Source organism: Bombina bombina, chromosome 5 (genome assembly GCF_027579735.1).
Source record: "Bombina bombina isolate aBomBom1 chromosome 5, aBomBom1.pri, whole genome shotgun sequence".
Taxonomy (NCBI): Eukaryota; Metazoa; Chordata; class Amphibia; order Anura; family Bombinatoridae; genus Bombina; species Bombina bombina.
This window is the reverse complement of record NC_069503.1, coordinates 1,083,489,410-1,083,512,133: the sequence shown is the minus strand read 5'-3', so window position 1 is coordinate 1,083,512,133 and position 22,724 is coordinate 1,083,489,410. Positions and strand designations below refer to the sequence as shown.

Sequence of the window (22,724 nt, the reverse complement as noted above, 5' to 3'; positions counted from 1 at the left end):
AAAAATCAATTAGACTGTCCCTTTTAAAGACTTTTAGGTTTAATCTATTATAATATTGGCTTTGTTTTCTTGGTATCCTTTGTTGAAAAGCATGCATAGACTTGGGAGCAGCAAAGCACTACTGGGAGTTAGCTGGTGATTGGTGGCTAGGTCTCAATAGTGGATTGCTGCTCAGTAGCTGACTTTAATTATGTGTTTAATCAATTTGCAGGAGTTAAAAACGTAACTAAATACAAACAATAGCACAAAAATAAAATCTCTAGCAGTTTTTTTCCCCTTCCAGAGGTCTATAATGTATTGTATAGCCAAATATTAAAGCCATCTCTGGAAGTTAAGGGGTTAATAAACATTTCCTTCTTTGTAAAAACGTAATAGGCTTCACAACTGTAGCAGCTGTAGTTCTGTTTAGAATGCATTATTTTGATCAGCCGTGACATTTCAGTAGTAAACCAGAATATATAATGTTTCCTATGTGCTATATCACTGTCCACCCCTTACTAGTTACTATATGGATGGTTACAAAGCCACTATTTCCTGCAAATCAATTATTTACCTCACTATTCCCTTATGTCTCACTTTAACAATAAATACATTTTTACTGTATAATTCCTTATTTTCTTCCCACCAATAATAGCCTATTTAAAAAAATATAAACATCATCTATTTGTCTTACTTTCCCGAAATCTACCCAGAGTTTTAATAACAGATTTATTTATTTTTAGAAACACTTAATAGACTTTGTACACCATTTAAATAGATTAAATATCTGTTATTAAAAAGATCATCAGAACCTGTAACTAATTATGATATTTTCAAACATTTAATAAGGGCAGAAGCATACATTCTTCTGAGGTGTATTAGAGCATCTCTGACATTATCAGCACCTGCATCTTACTACACTGCCTCTCCTCTTAGCTAAGACTTCTATTCCCCACAGCCCCTCCCTTTTCCAGCTCCCCCCTTTCAATCTCTCTCTCCAGCCACATCCTCCTCTCAGACAGCACAGAGTAAAGCATAAGGAAAGAGGCAGAACAGAGGAGGAGAATCTAAGCAATGAATCAATGAACCAGTGACAGCCTCAGCTAACTCTCTCTCATATGGATGTATCTTTTTGTTTATTTTGTGCTGGCTGTAGGAACCCCATTGATCTGTACTATCCACAAGGGAAAGGCCAGTTCCCCACGACAAAAGAGTATACAGAGCTTGACACAGAGGGATGTTGTTCTGACAGATAACCGTGTAGCTGAAGGAGGAGGAGGACCAGACGTGAGAGATGGAATTCTCACCTAGAGATGGAAGCTCTGGAGATGCTTGCAAGTGCTGATCATGTGAAATTCAGAAAAGCGCATCTCAATCCTAAGCCAGGGCTATAAATATAGCATCAGAGGATCAAACATCAGGGAAATGAATATATGTCTGGGAGGGAGGTGATTTTCCTACTGCTGGAAACGTACAATGGACCACTCCCTAATGTAAGATTGGGGACCAGTCTCCAGTCAAAGAAGAGAAGGCTGCTTGGATTTGTTGATGGGGCTGATTTGCATACTGCTATGGTGATCTCAGCAGCGTTCACAGCCAGGATGACCAGCTGTGTATGATCATTGGGGGTAATCTGGTGGGAATGTAAATTCTTCTACTCATCAGACCATGGCATTGGGGCTTTCCAGGCTACCCCCAAGCTCACAACTGAGGACCAGTGATCAGCAAAATGGGTCTGAAGAGCAGACATTCAGGGGGTAAATCTGGTGATGAACAAGAGGATAAGAAAGCTGGTTTGGCTGGGGATTTAGAGCAATCCTCCCTGGGAGCAGGGGTGGATAAGGATGGGACCTTACTGCTGGTAGGAGCTGGGAAAGAGGATATCAAACGCAACCCACAAGGGATAGGGCTATTGGCTAAAACCCCCCTGAGCTGTAGCAGACCTGTCAAGAGGAACAACGCCAAGTACAGGAGGGCACAAACTTTGATTTATGATGCCTTGGAGCGGCCAAGAGGATGGGCATTGCTGTACCATGCTTTTGTGTGAGTACATAGGAGGTTTTAATACTTTTACCAATTGTATTTATTTTAATATGTATTTTCTCATGTGACAATATTATGTGTGTGCTTGCAGTTGGAGAGAGGCAGAGATGCAGATATATATATACACATACACATACACAGTAGATACAGTAGATAGATAGTTACAGTAGATAGATAGATAGATAGATAGATAGATAGATAGATATAACCATATTAGTCTGGGCTTTGTATTACATGCTGGAGTTTTTTTACCCCTGCTGAGTTTTACCTAGCAGTAGTCAAGCATTTAATTAATTAGCATCTCATTTTGTTGTTGATCTGTCTGGATTGTTTAAGAGCTTTGCAGAATAAAGTAATTTACAAGCAACAGGGGCTGCATTCATTTATTATGAAACTGTTAATGCTGAAATTGATTTAGTCGGTTTCTCTTGTACAGTAGAAAAGCACAAAATGCAGCCACAATGTGGTTGGGGAAAAGTTGAAGTTTTTTTTTTCTGATGTCATATTCTTTAGTGAAGTCCCTGGGGAAAATGTCAACATAAACTAAAATCTGTCATTTATGCTACACAAAACCAGACTTTACCAGTTCTTGCTTCAGAGCACACAACTAGAAACGCACAATTATTGTACTTCTTGCCTGAGATTAAAGCTCAAGTATTGGCTAGAAAAGTCATTTTAAGAGCAATGTATAAAAAGCAGATTAGGTAATAAATTCATGTGTTTTTTGCTGAAGATTTAAAAACATATAATTAATCCATATTTCTCATACTGAAGATTGTTATATATCTTTTATCATAATGAGTAACAGTCACATGTATTGTTGCTATGTGTGAAACATTACAGAGCTGTTTTAAGGGTTTGTAGGAATTTGTATATCTGGTAAATTAATATAATAGTTCTGGAGATGTGGAGGTGTATATGGGTTATGCAACAACATGAATAAGTAACTTATATTTAAGCATGAGGTTAAAGATACATTGTGGTTTTATGTTTACATTTTACTGTCAGATTTACAACCTCTAGTAGTAAAAAGTAAAATTTTAGATATTCTTCATCCAGTGTAACCCACCTTGTGCTAAGGAAGAAGACTGCATGTTTGGTCAAGTGTAAGCAAAAAGGAAAACACGCCTATTTGCCAATATGGATGCTACACCAATTACTATAGCTTTGCACGTTTCTTGTCAGCTTTGAGGTTTACTCTGTTAGAGTCCTGTCCTGGTGGTGAAGTTATTCTGTCCTTATTTTATTTTTTTATTTTTTTATGAAGATTGGTACATAAAAAAATGTTTTCTAAACCTCCTGGAGGCCAGAGATGTCTTCAGTACATTTGCAACCAAAGGGTTAAAGATTGTTTACTATTAAATTATAAGAACCTTTGTAGATCTTTTTTTTTTTTTTAATTTAGAATTATTCTGATAATAAGTATTAGTAGAATAAAGGGCAAAATATATCAAAGATTTTATAGGGATATTTATAGATTGTATATGACCCCACAATTTTTTTTACCACAGTACGCACTGCTAAAACTCATTACTAAAAGTAGTTATTGTAAACTGTGTCTAGATTAATAATTATTGCTATTTTTCCACTTCTTGGATTCCTCTTCATTGTTTTGTCATTTCTGTATTTCAAGTGAAATAAAAACTGAGTCTTTAGGTCCTAGCTAACTTATCTTTTTATGTATGGGAATCAGACATTCATTGTAACTACTTTTATTTATTGCTGATACGAATAAGACAAACTTAATAAAACAATACAATCTTTTCATTGTTTGCTAAAAAATGGCATACTTTTTAATATATAAACTGTTTTCTGACATTTTTTAAAGCACCCCTCATGGTGACAGCTTTAAACAGATCCACTTTGGGGGGCCCAGCACTGTCAGGGGTGAGAGTATGAGAAGATGCAATGTACATCCTATATTTAGTCTATGAATTGTTTATAGTATCAGGAGGTGTAATATATAGTATTATTGTTTATATAGATAACACTGAATGTTGGGACTGGGATGGGCCATACAGGGGCAGAACATACATGGTAGGCAAATAAGAGCATTGGGCTGTGGGGCCCCACAAATGTGTCTTGCCCAGGGCTCCGCAAATGCTAAGGGTGTCTCTCGTGTATCTACAGTAATAAAGGATTTGTACTGTAATGTAATGGCATATGTCTAGACCAAGGGTAGAAAAAGTATCTAAAATTTTAATACTATCGGCTAGATTATGAGTTTTGCTGTAAGATAAAAATGCAACATTAACAGGTCCTAACGCTGCTTTTTCACTGCCGCTGGTATTACAAGTCTTGCAGGTTTATGGGCACCGCACACTTTTTTGGCCTTACCGCAAACCGACTTACGTAAAGTTCGTAAACCCTTTTTTCTATGGGACTTCCATAGCGCTGGAATTACGAGTTTGTCCTGGGAGGCCAAAAAGTGTGCGGTACACCCTCTACCTCCAAGATTCCTAATGCAATCTAAAGTCAGTAGTTATGAGTTTTACACTACAACGCCGTAGCATAAAACTCATAACTAAAGTGGTAAAAAGTACACTAACACCCATAAATTACCTGTTAACCCCTAAACCAAGGCCTTCCCGCATTGCAAACACTATAATACAATTTTTAACCCCTAATCTGCCGCTCCGGACATCGCGCCACTAGAATACATATATTAACCCCTAAACCCCAGCATTCCCGCCTTGCAAACGCTAGTTAAATATTATTAACCCCTAATCTGCCGCCCCTAACATCGCCGTCACCTACATTGTACTTATTAACCCCTAATCTGCCGCCCCTAACATCACCACAACCTACATTATATTTATTAACCCCTAATCTGATGCCCCCAACATCTCCGCCACCTACCTACATTTATTAACCCCTAATCTGCCGTCCCCAACGTCACCGCCACTATTCTAAATTTATTAACCCTTTAAACCTAAGTCTAACTCTAACCCTAACACCCCCTAACAAATATAATTTAAATAAATCTAAATAAAATTACTATCATTACCTAAATAATTCCTATTTAAAACTAAATACTTACCTATAAAATAAACCCTAAGATAACTACAATATAACTAATAGTTACATTGTAGCTAGCTTAGGGTTTATTTTTATTTTACAGGCAAGTTTGTATTTATTTTAACTAGGTAGAATAGTTATTAAATAGTTATTAACTATTTAATAACTACCTAGCTAAAATAAATACAAATTTACATGTACAATAAAACCTAACCTAAGTTACACTAACACCTAACACTATACTACAACTAAATAAATTCCCTACATTAAATACAATTAAATAAATTAAATTGGCTAAATCACAAAAAAAACCCACTAAATTACAGTAAATAAAAAACAAATTACAAGATATTTAAACTAATTACACCTAATCTAATAGCCCTATCAAAATAAAAAAGCCCCCCCAAAATAAAAAAAAACCCTAGCCTAAACTAAACTACCAATAGCCCTTAAAAGGGCCTTTTTGCAGGGCATTGCCCCAAAGAAATCAGCTCTTTTACCTGTAAAAAAAAATACAAACAACCCCCCAACAGTAAAACCCACCACCCACACAACCAACCCCCCAAATAAAAGCCTAACTAAAAAAACCTAAGCTCCCCATTGCCCTGAAAAGGGCATTTGGATGGGCATTGTCCTTAAAAGGGCATTGAGTCTTGCAGGCCCAGAGCCCTAACCAAAAAAATAAACCCACCCAATACACCCTTAAAAAATCCTAACACTAACCCCCGAAGATGCATTTTTCTACCTTAATTCCGATTGGCTGATAGAATTCAATCAGCCAATCAGAATCTAAGGGACGCCATCTTGGATGACGTTATTTAAAGGTACCTTCATTCGTCGTTAGTCCGTCGGAAGAAGAGGATGCTCTGCGTCGGATGTCTTGAAGATGGACCCGCTCCGCCCCGGAAGGATGTAGAAAGAAGATGCCGTCTGAATGAAGACTTCTGCCCATCTGAAGGACCACTTCTGCCCGTCTGGAGGACCACTTCTGCCGGCTTTGTTGAGTACATATTGCCACTTGGATGAAGACTTCTCCTGGTAAGTGAATCTTCGGGGGTTAGTGTTAGGATTTTTATTAAGGGTTTATTGGGTGGGTTTATTTTTTAGGTTAGGGCTTTGCCCTGCAATAGAGCTAAATGCCCTTTTAAGGGCAATGCCCATCCAAATGCCCTTTTCAGGGCAATGGGGAGCTTAGGTTTTTTTAGTTAGGCTTTTGTTTGGGGGGTTGGTTGTGTGGGTGGTGGGTTTTACTGTTGGGGGGGTTATTAGTATTTTTTTTTACAGGTAAAAGAGCTGATTTATTTGGGGCAATGCCCCGCAAAAGGCCCTTTTAAGGGCTATTGGTAGTTTAGTTTAGGCTAGGGTTTTTTTTTTATTTTGGGGGGCTTTTTTATTTTGATAGGGCTATTAGATTAGGTGTAATTAGTTTAAATATCTTGTAATTTGTTTTTTATTTTCTGTAATTTAGTGGGGGTTTTTGTAATTTAGCTAATTCATTTATTTCATTGTATTTAATGTAGGGAATTTATTTAATTGTAGTGTTAGGTGTTAGTGTAACTTAGGTAAGATTTTATTTTACATGTACAATTGTATTTATTTTAGCTAAGTAGTTATTAAATAGTTAATAACTATTTAATAACTATTCTACCTTGTTAAAATAAATACAAACTTGCCTGTAAAATAAAAATAAACCCTAAGCTAGCTACAATGTAACTATTAGTCATATTGTAGCTAGCTTAGGGATTATTTTATAGGTAAGTTTTTAGTTTTAAATAGGAATTATTTAGTTATTAATAATAGGTTTTATTTAGATTTATTTAAATTAAATTTAAGTTAGGGGTGTTAAGTTAGGGTTAGACTTGTCGGCGATGTTGGGGGCAGCAGATTAGGGGTTAATAAATATAATGTAGGTGGCGGCGCTGTCCTTAGCGGCAGATTAGGGGTTAATAAGTATAATGTAGGTGGCGGCGATGTCGGGGGCGGCAGATTAGGGGTTAATAAGTGTAAGATTAGGGGTGTTTAGACTCAGGGTCAATGTTAGGGTGTTAGGTGTAAACATAAAATGTGTTTCCCCATAGGAATCAATGGGGCTGCGTTACTGAGTTTTACAGGTGTTAGACTTTTTCTCAGCCGGCTCTCCCCATTGATGTCTATGGGGAAATTGTGCACGAGCACGTACAACCAGCTCACCGCTGATTTAAGCAGCGCTGGTATTGGAGTGTAGTGTGGAGCTCAATTTTGCTCTACGCTCACTTCTTGCCTTTTGACACCGGGTTTGTAAAAACCAGTAATACCAGTTCTGCAGGTAAGTGAGCGGTGAGAAAAAACTGCTCGCTAGAACGACACAGCTCATAACGAACAACACGTAATCTGGACGTTTGTCTGGGACCAAGCAAAAATGCTTCTTAATGGGATATTAAGCACAAACAAGTTTTAATTTTAAACAACTTTCCAATTTACTTCTATTATCAAATTGGCTTCATTATCTTGTTATCCTTTGCTGAATGAACAGCATTTCACTACTGGCAGCTAGCTGAACACATCTAGTCAGCCAATCACAAGAGACAAATGTGTGCAGGCACCATTCAGCAGGTAGCTCAAATTAGTGTATGATATGGGCATATTATTTCTCAATAAGGGATTCCAAGAGAACGAAGCACATTTGAAAATAGAAGTGAATTTAAAAGTGTCTTAAAATTACATGCTCTATCTGAATCATGCAAGTTTAATTTTGATTTTCCTATCCCTTTAAAAGGACAATAAACATAAATGATATTTCAATGCATTAGCAGCATTGAAATAAGTTTGTACTTTTGATCCCTATAATGCTAATAAAAAGCCTCACCTTACCCAATTTCCCTGAGCTTCCCTTGACTTGCAAAACCACATTAAATGATTTTATATATATATATATATATATATATATATATATATATATATATACTGTACATAAATGTCCTTCTATATATAAAATGCTCTTGTTTTTAATCTGATGGATACACTTTTTTGACACTATAGAAGTCTGCACATGACATATTCATTCTCATTCCTATACCTTTTTTTTAACATTCCTTCTTTTTATTCCACTTATTTCCCATCTTTTTATCCGTCCATATAACTTTCTCTTCTCACTTTTCCAGCCATTCTGATTAATTTTCTTCACAACTTTCTTGCTGTTTCTTGCATTGCAATCTGATGCTTCCTGTGTGCTCTGCACATAGCTGAATAATAGCTATACCCCTTTAAACTATTCAGACAATAAATAGCTATTCAGCATATGATACATAAAGTCTATGTGAAGTTTCAGAGCTTGAAATCCTGAGTTTTTTCACCCAAAAGAAGAAATAATGTGTGTATGTGTTTTAGTTTAAGCTCAGTAACCTACAAAGACATTTTTCACTTTACTTTGTTCATTCAGGATAGCTGGTGACTATCTTTATATGCCTCTTGTCATTGGCTCGTGTGATGTGTTTAGCTATCTCCCAATATGCTTGCCAGGTGTCCAGTATTCCACTTGACAAAAATACTAAATCATTAAATTACCATTTTTTTGAAGTCTTCGGAGTGACAGCTAATCTTATGTGCCTAAATGCATTACAAATATAGCTCTGAAAGCAATGATGCTGTTCATCTACTGCTCTGTGTTACTGTTAGCTAATGAGGGTGTTAAACTGCGCTGTGTGTCTTATGTGCAGTCACTGGGGAACAAACTCTGCTCTGTATTTTTTTACTGCTGACCATCGGGTTTAAAAACATTGCTATATAAATGCTATTGGCTGCCAAGGAGGAGGTTTAAATCACTGCTATGTTTATGTTACTGGAAGTCAAAGAGTATAGACCATTCATTTGTGATCTGCTGGCATCAAAGGGGATACATTCACTGCTCATTTGGGATTTTCTAAGTGCTTTATTTTGCTGAAAACAAATCATTGACGTTTTGGGGATCTCACCCCTTCATCAGGGATAGATTTTTTTAAGCTAGGATCAGCTGCTTCTAATTACACTCACAAAACTGAAACCTTTATTTCAGTGTCCATGAGTAGCAATTGTCTGAAAATAAAATGTAATTATTAGTCACACCGTATATTATTCATTTTTATCATATATTTTATGTTTGGAATGTTACAGCTCTTTCTGAATTTTCAGAGCTGGTCAGAATTGTTATTTTTTTTAATTTTCTTTTTAAGAATTATTATAAGGTGTTTTAACTTAAAGGGACACTGAACCCAAATGTTTTCTTTCAGGATTCAGATAGAGCATGCACATTTAAGCAACTTTCTAATTTACTCCTATTATCAATTTTTCTTCGTTCTCTTGCTTTCTTTATTTGAAAAAGAAGGCATCTAAGCTATTTTTTTTGGTTCAGAACCATGAAAAGCACTTGTTTATTGGTGGGTGAATTTATCCATCAATCAGCAAGAACAACACAGTGTGTTTATCAAAAATGGGCCGGCATCTAAACTTACATTCTTGATTTCAAATAAAGATAGCAAGAGAATGAAGAAATTTCGATAATAGGAGTAAATTAGAAAGTTGCTTAAAATTGCATGCTCTATCTGAATCACGAAAGAAAAAATTTGGGTTCAGTGTCCCTTTAAAATATGTTATGTCTTGAATAAATAAATCTTTTCTCTATATTTGGTAATGTACATCAGTAGAGTTGCAGATTTAACATTAAAGGGATAGTCTAGTCAAAATTAAACTTTCATAATTCATATAGAGCATGCAACTTTCTAATTTATACCTATTTCAATTTTTCTTCGTTCTCTTGGTATCTTTATTTGAAAAAGAAAAAATGTAAGATTAAGAGCCTGCCCGTTTTTGATTCAGCACCTGGGTAGCGCTTGCTGATTGGTAATGTAGCCACCAATCAGCAAGTGCTACCCAGGTGCTGAGCCAAAAATGGGCCGGCTCCTAAGCTTACATTCTTGCTTACTTAATATCCCTTTAATCCTGCAGTATAAGCTGCATACATTAATTGTGTTTACTGTTAGATTTAGATTTATCTGTTGGCAGCCAATAGAAATATGTGACATACTTGGATATACAATTTTGTTTAAATACTGATTCAATACTATCAAAACGTAGTGACTAATTTTGGAGACTAAATATGGATGGACTTATTTAGCTCACATATTTTCAGTTTAATTGGCATTTAATCCAGACAGTTTTTTTAAGTTCAAAACTATGTCACAGTGTTTGTAGCCCTTACAAGGAAATATGTATAGTTGCATCAATAACCAGGGCATGAAAAAGTATTTTTTATTTACAATAGTAATACTTCTGTAATTGTAAAATGTTGATATAGTTAGGAATGAATAAATCATTTGACACACGGGAAACATTACAAATGTTGGTCACATCAGTGTTTTAAAAAATCATTTTGTACTTTAAAGAATGTAATATTTAAAAGTTACTTTTCATAAACTTCAGTACAAGTTTAAGGATTGATATTTAAATGTAATATTCAAATATTAAAGGGATAGTTTAGTCAAACGTAAAATGGCATGATTCAGATAGAGCATGCAAATTTAAGCAAATTTCTAATTTACTCCTTTAATACATTTTTCTTCGTTCTCGTGGTATATTTATTTGAAAAAGCAAGAATGTAAGCTTAGAAGCTGGCCCATTTTTGGTTCAGCACCTGGGTAGTGCTTGCTGATTGGTGTTTAAATGTAGCCACCAATCAGCAAGCACTACCCAGGTTCTGAACCAAAAATGGTCTGGCTCCTAAGAGTACATTCTTGCCTTTTCAAATAAAGATACCAAGAGAACTAATAAAATGTGATAATAGGAGTAAATTAGAAAATTAAAATTGCATACTCTATCTGAATCATAAAAGTTTAATTTTGACTAGACTATCCCTTTAAGATAAATATTTGAATATTACTTTTGATGTTTGAAATATAGCATTCAGTATTCTAATGTTAACATTACTGTTTTCCATCTAAGTCCAAAGAAATGTCACAGTTAATTATATAAGTATTTTTCAAAACAGCTCCTTCAATTCAAACAGGCAATTCCTGGTAATGGATGTAAGAAACAAGAACATTAACATCAGAGTTTAAGTTATAGTTCCGTGTGATGTCGCCAGGGAATATCTGCTAACAAATGCTTCTCTGACAAAGTACGGACATCTCCTGTATGAGAAAATCTCCCTCAGGAAAAGACACCAAACCTAAACCCAGCCTGTTGTCATAGCTATGAATCAATCACATGACCTTAGAGTTGTGGGCGGCACTCTCACTTAGATATGTGACTGCAATATAAATAGAGGCTTTTCATTGCATCTATGTACAGATTCTTTCTTCTTTTTTTTTTTTTTGGACAACTCCCTCCGTTGAGTACCTAATATATCAAAACTGGGAGCTTTAGGGTACAGTCTGGGCAACCTAGAGATGGTATCGGGCAGTACTAGAGGGGAGCTGAGTGGTCCTGTTGCAGAGCTTGGAGGTCTGAATGTGGTTAAAGGGACACTGAACCCAATTTTTTTCTTTCATGATTCATATAGAGCATGCAATTTAAGCAACTTTCTAATTTACTCCTATTATCATTTTTTCTTCGTTCTCTTGCTATCTTTATTTGAAAAGAAGGCATCTAAGCTAAGAAGCCAGCCAATTGTTGGTTCAGAACCTTGGACAGCACTTGTTTATTGGTGCTGTCCAATCAGAAAGGACAACCCAGGTTGTTCACCAAAAATGGTCCGGCATCTAAACTTACATTCTTGTTTTTCAAATAAAGATACCAAGAGAATTAAGAAAATTTGCTAGTAGGAGTAAATTAGAAAGTTGCTGAAAATTGCATGCTCTATCTGAATCACAAAAGAAAAAATGTGGGTTCAGTGTCCCTATAAGGAGGTCATGGGTATGGATATTTGGGGGTGCAATGTGGGTTGTCCCAGGAGTAATTTATAAAGATAGGGACCTCAATGGAGTACTTATGCTGGGTGGAACATTAAAGGGATTTAAACAGCATACCATTTATAAAAAAAATATAATTTTACTTCTTTTATCGAATTTGCTTTATTCCCGTGGTATTTTTTTTAGATACCTAGATAGGTTCGAGGAACACTGTACGGCAGGAAATAGTGCTGCTATCTAGTGTTCTTGCAAATGCATAACATTCTTGCAACACTGCTGCCAGTGTTTCAGAAACATCATGTACATTCATGAGCTTACATCCCTGCATTTTAACAAAAGATACCAAAGAACAAAGAAAATCTGTTAAAAGAAGTAAATTAGAAAGTTGTTTAAAATTGCATGCTTTGTCTGAATCATAAAAGTTAACATTTTGGGTTTCATGTCCCTTTAAAGGGTCATTTTCTTTCATGATTTAGATAGATCATACAATTTTGAGCAACTTTCCAGTATACTTTCAAGAGCTAATTTGATTCATTTTCTTGGTATCTTTTGTTTGAAAGAATACCTAGATGGGCTTAGGAGCTAGCTGCTGATTGGTCGCTCTTCATACATATGCCTGTTTTCATTGGCTTACAGCTTTGATCAGCATCTCTCCCATTAGTGCATTGCTGCTCCTTTAATAAAGGATACCAAGAAAATGAAACAAAATCGATAATAGAAGTAAATTGGAAATTTGTTTAAAATTGTATCTGAATCATGAGCCTTGACAAGCCCATAGATTGTGGGATGATTGGGGAATAATTCATAGTTTAAAAGAAAATAATTCCTATGATTATAGAGCAATAATAGCTTGCATATGTGCATTTACATTAATGCCCTATTGAGAACTAGTCTGACGAGAGCAAATATAATAGAAACTAGGGCTTGATCAATTCTGGGAGCTAGCGTCTACATTTTTTAACTTCTCTGATCATCCAGTATTTTATGACCGACATCTAGCAACACTACTTAGAGGCGTATGGTGCCTTTAAAGGGAAATATTATCTATACACTAAATCAATTGAAAGTGATGCAGAATAATTGTAATACCTTGACTAGAAAATATCACATGAGCTTCTCTAGGTGAAAAAGTAAAATATGTTACCTTACACTTTCCATAGAAACCGCACACCATTGAAGAGCATCGGTATGCCTCCAGCTATGAAATCACACAACATCATGATGAATTCCAATGAGATTACTAGAATGGTGAAATCCCACAACATCTCAGTAAAGCAAAGTGTCAACTCAGCACTGATGATGCTAATTGGCTGTTTGAGTAAAGTAAAAAAAAAATGATATCAGCTTTATTTATTTTTTTAAATCTGGGTTAACTAGTATAGTGTTACATTTTCATAGTGACACATTATATTACATTAAAAATATTTGCAGGCTAACATCACCACGACTTTACTGGAGTAATAGAGAAAAAGAGATCGAAAACAAAATTACTTTTTGACAGTTTTTTTTTTTAAGTCTTGTACAGACTAAGGGGTCAATTTATGAAGCAGCGGATACTGCTTCCGACCCACTCTTTGTTTAGGTCCGCCTGAAGCGGAAGTTAAGATACAGCGTTCATAAGAACGCTGCTTCTTAACTCGGCTGCCACCTCTGTGGCGTTGGACAGCAATCAGCCCGATTGGATACGACCGGTTTGATTTACACCCCCTGCAAGCAGCCAATTGGCCGTGAATGTGCAGGGGGCGGCATTGCACAAGCATTTCACTAGAAATGCTTGTGCAATGATAAATTCTGACAGCGTATTCTGTCGGCATTTATCGATGTGCGGCGGACATGATTAGCTACAGCGGATCATATCCGCTCGCACATTGTTAAATCGGCCCCAGAGAGAGAGAAAAATAATATAAATCTAAAGAAGAAAATATGTTCATACAGTGGAGGGCAATGATCTACAAAAAAGTCTACTCTGTATAACATAGACCTGGCAACTTAGTAAAATATTTCATTATGTACATTAATTTATAGATAGATTCTGCCATCACTAAAAGAAATGTATTATCCTTTATAAATATTTGAATTAGTGATTACTTTTAATTTAATGCACAATATGTCAGGAACATTAAACACTTTGAGATTGTTATCTAACATGTTTAATTATATGTAGTACATATACTTTATTTATTTTGCAACCTTTTCTTATAATGTTATGTTTAAAGTCATGGGCTTTCCAATTCCTGTTAAAAGAGGAAATTGAGACTCCATAATTCATACTGCTATATTCTCCACAGTTTTTGGTTGCACACTCTTGTGATCAATTTACAACTGTCTCTAATTAAACCTCGGCAGAGAATTTTGGAATTTTACTGACCCATAATGTGCAATCTGGTCTCCTAGTGTGACTTCACAGTTCTGTTAGCATCTTCCATCATTTCTTAATGTAACTGGGCAGTTAAACACTATATGGTCAAAAGTATGTGGACATCTGACCATCACTCTCATATGATCTTGTTGGACATCCAGTTCCAAAACCAGGGGCATTAATATGGAGTTGCCTTCTCCTTTTTCAGCTATAACAGCTGCTTCTCTTCTGGGAAAGTTACCACAATATTTTGAAGTGTGTCTGTGGGAATGTGTGCCCATTTAGCCAAAAGACAATTTGTAAGGTCAGATACAGATATTGGACAAGAAGGTCTGGCTCATAATAGATTTTCCAGTTCAACTGAAAAGTGTTCAGCGGGGTACTGTGTGCAGGCAACTTGAGTTCTTCCTCCACACCAAACTCGTCCAACCATGTCTTCATGGGCCTTGCAATATGTAAAAGGGCACAGTCATGCTGGTACAGGAAAGGGCCTTCCCTAAACAATTGCCACAAAGGAAGCACACAATTGTATAAAATGTCTTTGTATCCAGTAGCATTAAGAAAACCCTTCACTGGAACTAAGGGGCCTAGACTAAACACTGAAACACAGCCCCAGATCATTATCCCTCCTCCAACAAACTTTACAGTATGCATATCAAGAGAAGCGTTTTTCTGGCAGACCCAGATTGTTTCATCATATTGCCAGATAATTACATATCAGTCATCACTCCAGAGAGCACTTTTCCTTTGCTCCAGAGTTCAGTGGTGGTTTGCTTTGCGCCACTCTAATGTTTTGGCATTTCTCATGTTGATCTGAGGCTTTTTTACAGCAGCTCAGCCATGGAAACCCATCATGAAACTTCTGATCCCTAGTTCTTGTGCTGTTGTTCCTTGCAGGGGTAATTTGGAAATCTGTAGTGAGTCATACAACAAGTGAGTCATACAACAAGATGAGTTGTGTGGTCTGGGCTGTTTTTGCTCCACTTTACAATAAAAGTACTTGTAGTTTCCCAGGATAGGTCTAGTAGGGCGGACCTTTCCCAAACTCACTTGTGGAAAAGGAGCCATGTTTAAAGTCACTGAGCTCTTCAGTAGGACCCACTATAAAGATTTAATCAAATGTGCTGAATTTTATGCACAACTATCTATAAATTTAAAAAAAAACTCAATGATTATCAAAGCCCATTCCCTTTTAAAAAGCAACTCTCATAAAAAACAGAGACATCCATCATAGCCTATATACGGGACCTATATCAAAAAGATATGTTAATAAATAATGTCCTAAAGTTATCAACAAAGTTCTTGTGTGTTCTTTATTACTTTATGGTAGCAGCGATATGTTATTAATAATCTTTTATGTACATTTATCCAGCAAAAAAACACTGGAACACTCAGTTTAAGTCTTCCAGATAAAGAAAACTGTCTCTTTATAACTTTCCTGTTACACTGCTCAGTTTAGCGCCTACGCAACTTATGCACAGTATGTAAAAAGGTAAAAACGCCTGAACTCAATTATTAATAGGGGCGTCCACATACTTTTGGCCATATATATTGTATATAACACTATAATGCTACTCTAGGCATTACAATATTGACTAGGACAAACCTTACTTATACAATTTAATATGATCCTTTTAGAGTAAGATATTCATAGAAGCAAGTGCTAAATATTCAGTGAAAATGAAATCACAAGTAATTTAATGCTTTAATCATATATTATTACTGAATGCCACAAAAATAGCATACAACAATAATACGAGTAGTAATCTTGTATAATAAAATATGTGTTCTCTACAGAAAATTTTGACAGGGGCGGCATTATGAAGTAACAGGGGGGCATTATGAAGTTGCAGATGGGGGCAGTGTAATATTTTCTAATATTATAATATTTTGTGCCATCCAAAGCATAAATTAATTGCATGTATTTATTGATAATTTGTGCTTTAAAAATGACCAATTTTAATATCAGTTCATATTAGCTTTATATTGGCTAAAATATTAGCCAGGTGGTAAGTAAAATCAGCCAGGTGGTGCACACGCTAAAAAGGTCCTGCAATCTAACATGATATGATATAATATAATATAATAATGTTGCTGTTTGCAAAATGTTTGTCAGGTCTTGAGTTCCAGTTTACAGCTATTTCCCATTAACTCCTTTGCTGCCAGAGCAGGCAATGGTGAGGCAAAAGTTTAACCCTTTAATCACCGGTGCCCCGACCAAGGGACCCCCCCAAAAAAGTGAATTTGATGCATATGCATGTTTAAAAAATAAAAAATTAAAAAAAATAAACTGTTATAGGTATTACTCAATATCCAATAAATCTTAAAGGGCACATTAAACCTATATTTTTTTCTTAAATGAAAAAAAGAAAACATTCCAACTATAATGCAAGATAAAATTTAAATAGAGGGACATCCATTTACCCCTTCTCGTAGATTTGCAGCATTGAAAATAAATGGACATAACCCTTCTGCAGCAGATGGCAACACTTACATGTAACTTTGTGCAGATCTTCCTTGGAAATGTATGGGAGATGGGCTTGTGGGGGTCTGAGGCGGAGATTTTGACAACTCATCCCAGCAGTGCTTGCTTTAAATCCCCTCTTGGATACCGCTTGCTCTCGGAGGCAGTGGCACAAGCTCAGCTTCTCTGCTGCAGAATTTGAAATCCCGGACAAAATCAAGGCTCCCTGTTACCGCAAAGCGCATGCGCATTAGCCTGCAGCCTCTCCTCTGCCACACTCCTTCTCTACATAACTGTCTTCTCTATACTGAAGACACCTTTGTCTGTTGTCCTCCTCACACTGCTAATGTGCACCTCCTCTCTGCTGTCTGGATCTCCCCAATACTGACTATGCTAATCTCACGCCACCCCACTTAGTGAAGTCTCTCTCACTGACTGACTACATGTGCAGTCAGTCAGGAGCAGAGGAGGAGCCAATGTGCCGATAGCCCTAACAGTAGCAATATTGCGCTATTTCTGCATGCCCCACGAGTTGGGCAGTGCAGAAATAGAGTTGCCGAGTTACTGATGCAGAGAGAGACACTCTGGGCTATATTTATTAATGTGCGAGCGGACATGATACGTGAACTGCTGGTGCAATGCCGCCCCCTGCAGATTCGCGGCTGCTAGCAGGGGGACAAGTTATGGAGCAGCGGTCTTTAGACCGCTGCTTCTTAACTTCTGTTTCCGGCGAGCCTGAAAGCCTGCCGTAAACAAGGGGCATCAAGCTCCATACAGAGATTGATTAATCGGCCCCTCTGTGTCCCTCTCGAGATTGGGTAGTGGTGGTGCCGATCATTGGTGGTATGGGAGGGTTAGGAGGGAGGTGGGTGGGTGGCCCATCGCTGGAGGTGGGAGGGAGGGAGGGGCAGGAACGGGTGGAACCGCTACACTGCAGAAATATAAATGCTGAGAGCAGTACGGAGGAGGGAGGGGGGAGAAGGAGCGAGAGGGGTCCTAGAGTAGAGGGGAGGATTAGAGGGTAGGGAAACAATCTTGGAGGGGGAGGGGGTAAATGAGGGAGGGTGGCAGCTACACTAAAGAAAAAAAAAGATTTTTGTTATTTATTTATTAAATAGAGTAGAAAAAGTATAGAAAACTGGGTACTGGCAGCTGCCAGTACCTAAGATTGTGGAAATTAGTTAGAGAGGAGAGGGTTAGAGAGCTTTTTGGGAGGGATCAGGGAGGTGGGAAGCTAAGGGGGTAATTGTACACTGAAGAAAAAATAATAATACTTTTTTTTTAAAAAAAAAAGGTCTAAAACTGCATACTGACAGACTGTCTGCCAGTACCTAAGATGGGGGGTGAGGGAGGCAAGAAAGCTGTTTTAGAAGGATAAGGAAGGGATCAGGGTGTGGGAAGTGCCAGGTGGGAGGGTAATCTCTACACTAAATATAAATGTAACCTTACAAGCTACCTGATTAACCCCTTCACTACTGGGAATAATAAACGTGTTGTGCACGGCAGCAATTAGCAGCCTTCTAATTACCAAAAAGCAATGGCAAAGCCATATATTTCTGCTATTTCTGAACAAGGGGGATGGCAAAGAAGCTTTTAAAACCATAATTGCGCAAGCGGTTTGTAAATAATTTCAGTGAGAAGCCCAAAATTTGTAAAAAAAGTTAATTTTTCTTATTTGATCGTGTTTGGCGGTGAAATGGTGGCATGAAAAATACAAAAATGGGCCTAGATCACTGGTTTTCAAACCTGTCTTCACGCCTCCCTAACAGTCCGGGTTTTTTGGATTACCTTGAATGAGAGCAGGTAAAATAACCATCTTTATTTTTTCACCTCTGCTCCAGTTTAGATATCCTCAAAATCCTCCTGTTAGGAGGCCTGAGGACAAGTTTGAAAACCAGGGGCTTAGAGCAATACCTTGGGTTGTCGACTAAAAAGAATATATATACTTTTGACAGGTAAATATAAAAAAAAGGCTCTATTTCTGTTTAAATGGAGTGATGGCAAAAATGCTAAAAATGCTCTGGTCTTTTGGGGAAGTTTTAGTCTGAAATGCCCGGTCCTTAAGGGGTTATACAACCCCAAGTAATGGAGTCTCTAATTGCCGTTATGGATGGTATTTCCCTGAGCTCCTTATTTTCCCCTCAAATCTGCCACAGTAGTATATTAGCTATTACGGTAAATGGAAGTGACACAAATCCTGACATTGCTTGTATGGTAATATACTCCTTCGGGTAATACTGGTCTTTTTTTTCAGTGATTTTGTGCTGTCGCTTCAATGTCATTTTTGCTTACACACTAAAGAATTCTCTCGATAGCTTCCCATTTCTCACAACTCAGAAATTTCGCACTGTTCCAGTTTCCATCTATGTTAAAAGAGACACTATTTTTACAATTTCTTGTTGTGTTTCACTGAATTAAGTTTGCTCCTCTGCAGTGTGTTAACAAAATGCACACTCATGCCGCCACACCTTTGTGAAACGCACCTTTTAAAAAATATAATTTATAAAAAAATTAAAATATGTAGATATTTTAGATGAACTGTATACACATGCACCACTCATGAACAAGTTTACATCGTGATTAAGTAGCCATAGCAGGTACACTTTTCAGAATCCCAGAAATGAACAAAATAAAATAAAATAAAATAAAAATGCATTATAATATGCTGTATGTAGGCACTGCGTATGTATTTGTGTTTGTGTGTGTGTCCATGTTTGAGTGATGGGGTGCGTGCATGTATATGTGTGTGTGCATGGGTGAAAGAAAATGAGTGCATATGTCTGCATAAATGTGTGGGAATTTGCTTGTGTGCAGGTGTGTATGAGTGCATGTGTCTGCATACATGTGTGCAGGTGTATATGAGTGCATGTGTGTGCATACATATGTATATGAGTGCATATGTGTGCATTTGTATATGAGTTCATGTGTGGGCATACATGTGTGCAGGTATATATGAGTGCACGTGTGTGCATACATGTGTGCAGGTGTATCTAAGAGCATGTGTGTGCATACATGTGTGCAAATGTATATGAGTGCATGTGTGGGGATGGGCTTGCGTGCAGATGATTATGAGTGCATACTTGTGCATACATGTGTGCAGGTGTATATGAGTGCATGTGTGTCCGTACATGTGTGCAGGTGTATATGAGTGCATGTGTGTGCGTACATGTGTGCAGGTGTATATGAGTGCATGTGTGTGCATACATGTGTGCAGGTGTATATGAGTGCATGTGTGTGCATACATGTGTGCAGGTGTATATGAGTGCATGTGTATATGAGTGCATGTGTGTGCATACATGTGTGCACTGTATATGAGTGCATGTGTGTGCATACATGTGTGCAGGTGTATATGAGTGCTAGTGTGGGGATGTGCTTTTGTTCAGGTGTCTGAGTGTAAGTGTGTGCATACATGTGTGCAGGTGTATATCAGTGCATATGTGGGCATACATGTGTGCAGGTGTATATGAGTGCACATGTGTGCATACATCTGTGCAGGTGTATATGAGTGCATATGTGTGCAGGTGTATATGAGTGCATTGTATGCATACATGTGGGGCATGTGCAGCTGTATATGAGTGCATGTGTGGGGATGTGCTTGTGTGCAGGTATATATGAGTGCATGCGTGGGGCTGTGCTTGTGTGCAGGTGTATATGAGTGCATGTGTGTGCATACATTTGGGGGATATGCAGGTGTATATGAGTGCATGTGTGGGGATGGGCTTTTGTGCAGGTGTGTGTGTGCACGAGTGTGAGTGTGTCATACCTCAGAATCAAACTTTGCTGATGCCCTTAATGATTTTTATGTGGCTCCCATCCAATACTGTTACTTCCCATATGAAGATGGCTATTTATGTCCTTTGAATGTAGGGTTGCCACCTTTTCCCCAAAAAAATCCTGGAAACTTTTTAAGTGGGCGTGGAGAGGGCGTGGTTTGGGGCATGGCTTGCTGCGGCCTCAAAATAAATATATATTATATATATATATATATATATATATATATATTATATATATATATATATTATATATATATAATATATATATATATATATATATACTGTATATATAATATACGACACACAGCAGGGAAGCCCCGATGAGGGTAAAGGAAAATTGGCTTAAGCTGAGAACCTGTCCCCCCTGCCCTGACCATCCATATAGATCTAGTGAAGGAGCGTGCAGGGCCCAGGTACAGTTGGAGATCGGGCTACTGCAATCTGGGCAGCAGAGATTAGGGACCGAGATAACAAGGAGAGCATAGTGCAGCAGAGACCCACATGTATAGAAAGAGGACACAGTGACACTCCTGATCTTTCACCCTACCAGACGGAAGCAGCGTAAAGGAAGGGGCGTCATAGTCACTATAGTGAGGACCTACTGGTTGGCAGCCTGTTTGCTGTATTGCTCCTCCTCCACCTACCCGGTTAGTAACCCTGGGCTAAGCGCTCCTCTGGCCAGCTTATTTTTTGCAAATTCTGTGCTCGAGTCACTGCTGCGCCAGAGGACTGCTTAGCCCGGGACATTTGAGGCTAGTTCCGGGACACGGGACACAGAGCCTCAGACCAGGACTGTCCCGGTGAAACCAGGGCGGGTGGCAACCCTATTTGAATGTGAATTCAGTGTATTTTTCTGATCTGTGTGTATACAAAATCATGTATAATTTAACTTGCTAAAAATTACTGTTACATGTTTGTTTATGTATAAATATATGTGTTTGTATTAATAGATGTAGTAAAATTGCTCAACGACCCTTCTCAGCAAGAAAAAAAATTCTAACTCTGACCCGCATTAGTGGTGGATCTGTGTCAGGGTTTTTTCCCTGCTTTGTTTGCCATGTGCTGCTGGCAGCCATTTTACTCACCTCTCTTGCCGAATCTGGTGCATTTCCTGCACACCCTCTTATGGCCAGATTGGTGTACATCATCCGTGTGAGACAGGTTGCAGTCTCAGAATTGTGATGTCATCACTTATTATTTAGAGGGTCTCTGTTCAGTATGCTTTGCCCTTGCATTGTCTCAGACCTGTTTGTGAGTTCCTGTGTATTACCTGGCTGTCTGATGTCCCTCCTGGTTCCTGATCTCTGGCTTGTTCCTGACTCTGCTGTTCTCCTTGTTCCTGATTCCGGCTCGTCTGACTACCAGCTCTGGCTTTGACTCTTGGCTTGTTGTTTGACTTGTGGACTTTTTATTATTTTTCGTTATTAATAAAGGTGTAATTATTTTTGTACTTCTCGTCTCTGTCTGATTCCTGGCTCCTTGACAATCTGTGGTTGCTGGGCATAGTGGTAATCATCTCCTTTCATTAATACAGCAACCAACCCTCAAAGGTGCCATCTGCTCTATTCACCCCAGAATTATATAGACTAGAACGGTCCTTGATGGAGACACACATATAGTCACAAATATACACATTCACACATTTACTCATTCACAAGCATACAATAATAGTATATACTTCAAAAAAGCGAGATCTCAGATATAATTTTCACCTTAGTTCACACAGGGCACAAATGAATGCAATCCATTGTCTCATTAGCATCAGATGGTATTCATAAGGATATTCTCTACATACTTGAAATAATTGAAAATATATTTCCTTCTAAGGTATGAAAAATTACCTTTCTTTTCATAAAAGGATATGTTAATTGTATATTTTTCAATCTTTGTCATTTTGTTTGTGCTGATGAGGCTAAAAACGATGCTATTTGCATTTAGATATATATTTCAGTGAGAGTAATTTTCTTGTAAGAAGTGTATAGACACCTCTCATTAATCTATAACCACATATTTGAGTCTTTGGAAGGAGTCTGGGAGATTTGGAGGAGGGGTCTGATAGTCAAGGGGAGGAACATGGCATTCCATTGGGCATGGTTTGGAAAGAACAAAGTGGAGTATGGGTGAGCAGAATCAGACTGCCCTGGGTTTAACATGTGAATTATGGGGCAGGGAGAGTAAAACTGGGGCCAGAATTGAATTAACAATGCACCAGGAGAGGCAATTGAATA

General features: G+C 37.6%; 1 protein-coding gene across 1 annotated transcript in view; it reads left to right on the top strand.

Annotated features, from left to right (window-relative positions):
• Positions 1 to 1,708: 1,708 nt before the first annotated feature.
• Positions 1,709 to 22,724, top strand: part of KCNQ3 (potassium voltage-gated channel subfamily Q member 3) — a 422,819-nt gene continuing 401,803 nt past the window's right edge. Inside the window, exon 1 of the mRNA XM_053713209.1 lies at positions 1,709 to 2,022. Within this exon, the coding sequence (XP_053569184.1) occupies positions 1,709 to 2,022 (314 nt within the window). The remainder of the gene's footprint in view (positions 2,023 to 22,724) is intronic.